This window comes from Triticum aestivum, chromosome 6B (assembly GCF_018294505.1).
Source record: "Triticum aestivum cultivar Chinese Spring chromosome 6B, IWGSC CS RefSeq v2.1, whole genome shotgun sequence".
Classification (NCBI taxonomy): Eukaryota; Viridiplantae; Streptophyta; class Magnoliopsida; order Poales; family Poaceae; genus Triticum; species Triticum aestivum.
In genome coordinates, this window is record NC_057810.1 from 721,566,162 (window position 1) to 721,576,061 (window position 9,900).

The following is a 9,900-nucleotide window of genomic DNA, read 5'->3' on the forward strand; positions in this document are numbered from 1 at the left end:
TGTCAGCATGTAGTCGATGATCTCATCATCGCGAAGGGGAGAGCCGGCGGCAGCCATCGAGTCAGCGAGGGCCTTGACCTTCTGCATATACTCGCCGGTGGGACGATCTCCCTTGCGTAGCGCCTGAATCTGGCGCCGGAGGTTGCGCAGCCGGCACTGTTCTCGGCGGCGAACATGGTGTGCACGGCCGCCCAGGCGGCGGCGGCTGATCTGCAGCCAATGAGCTGCGCCACGCTCATTGAGCCGAGGAGATGCCCGAGAACCTTCTGATCCAGCATCCACCGTTGCTCGTAGTCGGGGTTGGACACGGTGCGGATTGGCCTCGCCGGTGCCTGTCGTCACGGTCGGCGGCGGTGCAGTGGCCGAGCCGTCGAGGAAACCGTGGAGGCGAACTCCGGCGAAGTTGGGGAGGGCAAGGGCCCTCCAGAGCATGAAGTTCCTGCGGTCGAGCGAGACCGCGATGGGCGGAAGAACCGGGGTAGGAGCCGTCGGGGCGGGTGGGGCGATGACGGGGGCGATCGGGACGAGCGCGGAGGGTGTGGTGAGCGTGAGCGCAGAGGAGGAGGTCATCGTGGGCGCCGGCGCGGTAGACATCGCGGCAGCCGCGAAGAAAATGCGGCGGCGGCGGCGGCGGCGGCGGGAGGAGAGGCGGCGCGGCTAGGGTAGGCTCTAATACCAAGTTTGAGAATAGGGTTTAGGGTTTTCCGTGGGGCAAAGCCTCTCCACGCCTTTCTATATATACAACAATCAGCATACAATTACATACGTACAGGGTACGTGTACATGACACGCTAGACCTATTTTAACATACCCATCCAGGCGCACTGGCTCAGAATCAATCAAGTCATCTTGGGCACTAGTAGTTTTGCTCGTCTCATCATCAATCAGCTGCGCACCGGTTGTCTCTCAAGACAAGCCCGTCGTCCAAACGAGGGACCAACCTGGGCACACAAACAATACACAGCCAGATCTGATTTTGGATGAACATAGATGGGAAAACTCTAATCCAACCCACTGCCATCCAACTAAGGACACCCCCGCGATTGTAATCAGGCAAAAAGTGAGATTTAGGGGGAAATTTACCCTGCGTCAGATTCCTCGAAGAAGAACTCCATACCATCTATGGCGAAAGCAGCTCTGGTCTGGTATGCTCGAGCTAGGTGTCGACGGGCCAAACACGCGTCTACTGCATACCGCCCCAACCTCGTTACCCCGCCAGCCCGCGAAGTGGGCCAAATTGAAAGTCGCCCAGGGAGAACATCATGTTCACGCAAGGCACCGGCTAAAACGCAGGCCCAGTACATATCGTGAACACGAGAATATGGCACCGGTGTATTTATCTCAAATATCCGACGTATATAGCTCAAAAGGCGAACGACACACATCCTGATGCTAAAACGCTCGATGAGAATTACGGCCTCCAGGCAGCTCGTCCGCCAAAACGCCCCTCTTCTTTATAGTACCTTATATTTGGAAAGAATCTGCAGTGCTGCCATCAATTAACACTGTTTAAATTCGTGATTACTTGCCTTCTTAATGAGGTATTAATCTGATAGGTCCACGGCAATAAAGAAATAAATATCTCCATAATTTTGGACGTGCATTAACTACGTGACTCCTACATGGAAATAACCGTATGGATACTCCACGTATATGTCAAGCTAATAACATCATATTTCCTAATACATCATGTATATCTTTTTTTTAGGAATGTGGCCGTTTCTTGTGTCTGAGATCGTATTTCCTAGTACGTGCATGTATAATTTTATTAAAAACAAAGGTATCTAGAAATATATTGGGTATTCTCATGTTTCACTCATCCAAAAATATTAAATACCCAAAAAGTAAATGTGTACATCGTCTTAAGTTTGTTGTACATGGATAAGCTAGTCGTAGGTACATATTAATAAATCTTGCATATACCAAAAAATATTTTGGATATAAACATACCCGAGAATATCTTTGGTACTAAAAAAAATTACATACTCACAAATTTATTTTGAGGTATCTGCATACTCATGACATTTTTGGGTATATACATTGTGTCTCGTTAGTACGTACCTGATACCTCGTGCACGTGTCAATGATTTGGAGTACGTACACCATTTAAATATATACATAGCAGATTAGGTACATACTCATGATATTTTCGAAGTATCTACATACTCATGAAATTTTTGGGTATATTCATTTCGTCTTGTTAGTAGGTATTTGAGATACCCGAAGTATATCCGTAATTTTTATTTGGTATAATACCTCGGGCATGCTTATATTCTTAATACATATAATACCACGGGTATACATATATTTTTCATTAAGTAATATTTATGGTATGTGTATATTTTCATTAGATATAGTAGCCTACGTATGTGTATATTTTTATTAGGTATAATACATCAACATAATATTTGGAAAAGGATTGCTGCTAGGAAATCAACATAATATATTTTTTGGAAAGTAATCATTGGCCGTTGAGTGTAGTACTGCATGCAAAAGAAAAATAAAAAGCTACTATTTCATTGATTGCACGTCATGCACTAATAAAATTGGCTTGCCATAAATGGGCCTAGGTGTCCAGGCACCTAGGTGCCCCAAACATTTTATCTATACGGCGGTCATGGGCCGGCCTAGCTCGCTCGCCCCTGCAGCGAATCTGAAGTTAGACTCGCTGGACGCGAGATATATAGGGGGAGCTCCTATACGGCGGTCAAGTGCGGGTTTAGTTTTTCTCAAAAGAAAAAAAAAAGGTGCGGGTTCAGTGAACTGGCGCCCGCTAGCTCACCTTGTAGACCGGCCCAGGAACACGCACGAGATTTGTAGCGCAAAAAACCTCCAAAAGTTGCCACGCTGAGAATTCGAGACATTTCTAGCAGGGCCAGTCTTCCAAATAGAAGGTAATAGGTATGGGCCAGCCAATTAAGTACTTTCTCGCGTTACTTTCTCTTGCCAGATTTTGCTGTCTCTTTTTTCTTTTTTATAGGGGACTTTTTTTTTCATTTTAAATTTCATGTTTTTATTTTCCAAATTTGTTAACTTTTTCCGAATTTGAGATTTTTTTTCAAAGTCAAGTACTTTAGCAAACTCAACTTTTTTGAAGTTCGTGAACTTTTTTCAAATTCATGAACTTTTTTTATCAATTTGTGAACTTTTTTAAAATCCATGAAGTTTTCCCCTGAAATACATGACCTTTTTTTCAATTCAACAACTTTTTGTCTAAATTTGTGAACTTTTTAATATCCTAATTTTATTTTCAAATATAAGGTATTTTTTAAAATTCCTAAACTTTTGATTATTTAATTTGTGTTTTTTTAATTTCATGAACTTTTTTTAAACATGTGATTTCTGAATTTTTGAACTTTTTTTGTGCTTATGAACATTTTTGAAAAGGCAACAGTTAATGGTGAACTCAACGGTTAACGGGTCAAGTTAAAGTTCAACATGTCTAGTCATTGGTCAACAGGTTCATTCAAACAGATCAAACCATGGTTTTTCTTCGAGAAAGGCTCAAACAGATCAAACCATGATCAAATCAATGCAGTAATTCAGGCGCCAGTTTGCTCCATTGCGGCTTAAGGCGCCATGTAGGAGGTCTCATCTTGCAAGCCCCCTGCAGATTGTAATGCTTGAATGTTGGCTGCTAAAGGTATCTTAGTTGACAGGACTACATTTCCACGGGGCAACAGTACACCAAAGGTAAAAATAATCAAATTCTACATAATCAAAAAGTTAAGGCGCACATTTAGAAGCTAAATAGTACTCCCTCCGTTTGAAATTACTCGTCCAAGAAATAAATGTATCTAGATGTATTTTAGTTGTAGATACACCTATTTTTGTAACAAGTACTCCCTCCGTCCGGCAATACTTGTCGGAGAAATGAATGTATCTAGATGTATTTTGATTCTAGATACATCCATTTTCATTCATTTGTGCGACAAGTAATTCCGGACGGAGGGAGTAATTCCAAACAAAGAGAGTACTATATCAACTCTACATGCTGGGTCAGTTACGTGTATTTTTTGCCGTGATAGAAACATGCATGCAACTGGAGTTCCCGTTCCATGGTGTTCTACACATCCCATCTTCCCATGCATATGTGTGATGCACGACGACAATACTCAACCATAGTTATCCAGATGTCCGCTCGCGGCCGAAGATGACGGGATCCACCTACTACCACGCTCGCCAGCACCAGCACCGTTCCATTTCTCCACCTACACGCCCTCTTGTACGCATGCACTCGTGTCTCTCTTGCGAACCTGGCAAGCTGCAAGCTTTTTTTTTTAAAACGAAGACGCAAAGAGCGTCCGGCAAGCTGCAAGCTGGCAAAGCTACCAGCCAAGTCACACCAATCAAGCTCGCGACGTGTGCACGCTGCATGCAGCAATGCCGCCACGTCGCCTTCACGTCGCCACGTCCCCGCCGAGCTCCCACGCATAAATATCGCCCCTCCATGTCTATCTATCGATCTCATCTCATACTCACACTCCTCAACGTGTTATAAGCTAGGGCAGCAGCCATGGGTGTCAAGGGTGGTGGTGTCGTGTGGTGTCTCCTCGTCGCCGGGCTCCTTCTCCTGGCCGTGGCCTCCGCGGCGGAGCGGGACACGGAGGAGGAGATCCGGTGGTGCAAGGAGGACTGCGAATGGAAGGCGGGGGAGGACACCGGGAAGGCCAGGGAGTGCAAGGAGCACTGCGAGCGCCGCCGCCGCCACGGCCACGAGCCGCAGGACGAAGACGGCGGCATCCCTGACCGCTGCAAGAGGGAGTGCGAGAGCCATGAGGACATGGATAGCAAGCTGCGGTGCACGCTGGAATGCTGGCGACAGCAAAAGCGGGAGGGCGACGACAGCTTCGACGAGGGCCGCAACGCCGACGGCAGGTGCGAGAGGATGTGCCAGCACTACCACGACCGGTGGGAGAAAAAGCAGTGCATGAAAGGCTGCAGATATGGCGAGTCCGGCCTCCTCGGCTCCGACGACGACGGCCACGAACACGGAGACCGCTGCCAAACACAGTGCAAGCGCTTCCGGCCCGGGTCATACGACAGGCAACAGTGCACCGAAAAGTGCCAGTGCCAGGAGAAGGAGGACGAGGAGGCGATGAACCACCATGGCGGTGGTGGCCATGGCCACGGAGACCGCTGCCAAACACAGTGCAAGCGCTTCCGGCCGGGTTCATACGATAGGTGGCAGTGCACTGAGAGGTGCCAGAGCCATCAGCAGGACGACGAGGAGGCGATGAACCACCACGGCGGCGGTGGCCATGGCCACGGCGACCGCTGCCAGGCACAGTGCAAGCGCTTCCCGCGCGGGTCGTACGACAGATGGCAGTGCACGGAGAGGTGCCAGAGCCATCAGCAGGACGACGAGGAGGTGATGAACCACCACGGCGGCGGCGGCCACGGCCACGGCGGCAGCAGCTGCGAGCAGAAATGCCAGCAGCGATACCGCCACGAGTACGAGAAGGAGCAGTGCGTGCGAGACTGCAAAAGCGGCGGTGGCGGCGGCCCCGGCGGGCGTGGCCGCGAGGGCGACGAGCGCCGGCACGACACGGCGATGGTGGTCGAAGCCATCCTCGAGGAGGTGTAACCGCTGGATGGAAGTAGCCAGCTCTTTCCAGGATCCTCGACCTCTTTACCGGTCCTGCATCTTGCTATGCGTACGTGGTAGGTGCATGTGTGACCTAGAATAAATCGCGGTAACTAGAAGTGGTTCTCCAGCCTTGGAGAGAGCCGATGTACGAGGAATCAATCTGGAAAGTTATGTGCTATATATAACGACACTATGAAAACTAAGATGATGAGAGATAAATAAAATACGCAACGTCTCGAAATTAAGCCCCCAAATATCTGAATCTATAAAGGAGAACTTACCTGAGTGAATTTTTCTCAACTCAAGATATATGTAGCCATGTGGTTGAATTTTTCTTTCACAATCACTTAAGAATACATTTTCCTCCCAAGTATTATAAACTGGACTCATGTGTACGTACGATCAATTCTCTGGGTTTCATGGTACTGTTAGCGCCAACTATACAAAATCATGGCAAAAAATATTGGGGGTAAAATAGCCAAACACATTTGCCATGTGCTAGTACCATCACCCAGCGATGGTTGTGATTGATCAATGCTTGCATATCAATATTTTTGGCATTGCTAAATATGTGTACACGCATGAGGCCGTCATGACATGGCTCATGCGTCGTCGGGTCTCGAGTGTGCCTCAATTTGGGCACGTCATATGCAGGGGCGGACCTATGTAGAGGTGAGTGGGGGCCCAGGCCCCCACTCAAAATTTGAAATTCCAGTGAGTTTTGCTTGTGATTTTTGAAAAATATACTTGAATTCTTTGAATTTTTATAAAACATGCCCCCACTCAGGTAGTTTGCCCCCAGTCAAAATACTCTCTAGGTCCGCCACTGGTCATATGCTCGGCCCAGCCATCTTATGAAGTGCTCGCAATTCATGATGTGGGACTAAAATGTTGAGCTGCGTTCTCCGTCCTCCTTTATTGTTAAACTGAATTAGAGCATCTCAAGCAGCTTCCAAAAACCCTTGCTCTACATGTAGGCTCTCTCTATAAATTTCTTGGATTTTCCCAATACAATTTTCCTTATACTTTTTTAAGGACATTTTTCCTTAAACTTACCCTGACAAATGCACCCCATGTCAGTGACTAATCTCTTTCTCTCTCCTGTGCATGGAAGACACGGACGAATCTCCGGCAACCGACGACACGGTAGGGTGAGGCCTGACGCAGAAGGTGCGGCAGCGATGAGGCAATGGTGGTCCCTCATTATTATTTTTCTGAAGAGGCCAAACCATTGCCAGAGCAGTTTTTAGATAATGGAAGCTCTTATTACACGCGACCTCTGCATCATAGACCCATGCAACCAAACTTGTTACCGAGTTTACTACATTATCAAGAAAAACAATCTCGATTAAAAAAATAAGAGATCATAAGAGTTTTTATTGCTAGGGGCTTGGATTGACAAAGTACAACCAGAATCGAGTGTGTTGTTCCCAGGCAAGGCATCGGCGGGGTGATGAGACCCGACTACACGGCGAGTCATCCGTAGGCCCGAACGGTACTCGACGAACAAGAAATAACACCCACGAACAAACAAGAGTAGTAGCAGATATAGTCTACGAAGTAGCAGATATAGTCTACGAAGTAGCAGATCGGTTCTTCGGATCAAGCAATATGCAAGAAGACCAAAGAATAAACTTGCAAACAGGAACGATAGGAACGAACCGGACACGCAGCAGAAACTAAATCCCTCAAGCATCATCAAAATGTTGTACTAATCAATTGATACTTCTTTCGCTGCAACATAGCCATAAGTTTTCTTTAACTTTGCGCAATATTAGAAACCAAACTTTGGCCAATACATCTCGATTAGTACAACATTTGTTAGTCCAATAAAAAATATAATCTGTGATGAAAGCAGTCAATATGATTAATCAAGTAATGGCATTTTGATGATGGATTCAATATGTAATATTAAACATCTATACTGACCAAAATTAAAGAAAATAAACCAGCAACCACAATAATAATATCTATTTTTGACCAGACAAACAATATTAGAGGCTAATGGCAAGTTATATATCGAGATTGACCAAGAGTCATGTTGCGAAAATATACTGCAATGATTATACTCCCTCCTTCTATCTATATAGGGCCTAATGCATTTTTCGAGGCTAACTTTGACCAAATATTAGAGCAATAATATATGACATGCAACTTACACAAAGCACACCATTAAATTCGTCTGTGAAAGGAGCTTTCAGCGATATAATTTTCACATTGTGCATGTCATGTACTATTAATCTTGTCAATAGTCAAAGGTGGTCTTAAAAATGCATTAGGCCCTATATAGATGAAAGGAGGGAGTACATAAAAACTACAATATCAGCAAACCAAAGCATAAAATGGTATAAAATGTACTCACACCAAAACGATCGTATAAGATTGGATTAGGAGACACTCTTCAAGTAATGCAACAACGACTATTCCCAAAATAACATATTGATCCAAGTGAGCAGAAATGTTGGATGGACAACTATAAGCCCATTAAATTAAGTTAACCCCAACAATGTTCAGATTCTATTACTTGTTAGTTCTCCGTTAGGTATGCAGATTCTATTATTTGTTAGTTCTTAGTTACATATGCAGAGGAGAAAACACACAATCACACTATACTCGATAGATCCAGAACTATTGCTAAAAAACCACTCAAAGGCCATGGAACCAGTAAAAGTAAAACATAAAAGTATACATGAAACAAAGGAAAGGGAAAGTATTTCATATTCACTACTTAGCACGGCAACATTCCCGATGAGCAGGCATGAATATATGCACAAACAGGGAAAGGTACTAAGTTGCTACTCATCAGGAGCTAAGATTGCTAGAGGGAGAAGACTCAAGTTAATTGTGACTATTCTTACGTTCCTTCAACACCATATCAGATATGATAAAAGAACACCATATCAGATAAAACCAGACTAATAAATTCCGGCAACAAATTGATTGTGACCATTCAGGTTTAGGTAATTGAAATAAGTCAATCTAGTAATTTGTCTTGTACAAATGCATATCGATTTTCTGTATACAAATGGACTTGCAACTTGTAGCATGACACCATGACTCCTAATAAAAGTTATAAAAAAATGTTTTGTAAACATCATGCAAACTTGTTACTTTAAAGTATGCAAAATAATCCTATACGACCGGGTCGTACGTGTGACCCGGCCGCATGGGGAGGCTGGCAGGTGGGCCACCCTCACGAGGCCCTCTCTCACAAGCGGGTCGTACAGGATTCGCCTCCCTAAAGTATGGACTTGGATAATTATCAAAATCAACCGTTATAACAATATGTGGTGAAGAAAAAATATAATCGGCGTTAAGCTTCAAATGTGCCGATTTTTCATCAATATGCAAACCTTGCGTATCTTTTCATTGATAGGAGAAAACATAATGAGTACAATCGAGGATACAACACATGACATGAACGCAAGAAGGCATGAGCATGAAACCTAGAGGAGAGAGACAAGGGAGGCTCAACCCGAACAGGGGAAAGACACAACTGAACCCACCAAGTCTAAAACTAGATAGGCATGCCGAACCAACATGATGTCGAACTTCTCCAAAGTCAACACGGGGATGCCACGAGCGAGCAAGATAGCGCCTTCAAGAAGGGGAGATGTTATGATGCAGTCGCCTCTCATTTGAAGAATGAGACCTAGGGTTAGCTCACGGCCAAAGATGATGGGATCCATCCACTAAGAGCATCTACAACCGGGTGTCTTAAACCATATCTCATCTCTCGTACATCGCGCGAACGCGTCCAACCATTGACCGGACAGAAAAGAGAAGGAAAAATATGACCCAATCGAATCCCTCACATTCCTTATATCCATCTCAAATGTAGGAAGGATATGAGGGCTCCAGCTCCCATACGGGGCGCCTCTAGTCAGTCCGCCACGTTGGACACGGCCGCACCCGGACCACCTTTTCTCTTTCTCCTTTTTCTCTCTTTTTATTTCCATCAATCACATGCAAGTGATCGGACATATGAGAAAGAAAATGAGAAGTATGGATGTGCGGACAGGCAAATAGGAGCTTAAAACGGACACGCCTGATCAAGACGCATCCACGAGCATTCAAGAGGTCATATTTGCTATGTCGGACGGTAGATGCTCTAACACACTCGCCGGTACCCTTAAAAAAACACACACACACACTCGCCAGCACCCGCCCAAAGTCCATTTCCCACTATACGCCCTCTTGTATAGCACTCGTGTCTCCCTTGTGAACCTGCCGAGTGGCAAGCTGGCAAAGCTACCCGAAAATCCTACATCTACTAACAGCTACGAACGTGTTACGTAAATTCCCTAACT

The 9,900-nt window shown here is 45.4% G+C and overlaps 1 protein-coding gene across 1 annotated transcript; it reads left to right on the plus strand.

Moving 5' to 3' along the window:
- Positions 1–4,454: 4,454 nt before the first annotated feature.
- LOC123135204 (antimicrobial peptides) lies at positions 4,455–5,772 on the plus strand. Its single transcript, XM_044554279.1, has one exon. It carries the CDS (start codon positions 4,517–4,519, stop codon positions 5,585–5,587), a length of 1,071 nt encoding a protein of 356 aa, XP_044410214.1. The 5' UTR covers positions 4,455–4,516; the 3' UTR covers positions 5,588–5,772.
- The last annotated feature ends 4,128 nt before the right edge of the window (positions 5,773–9,900 follow it).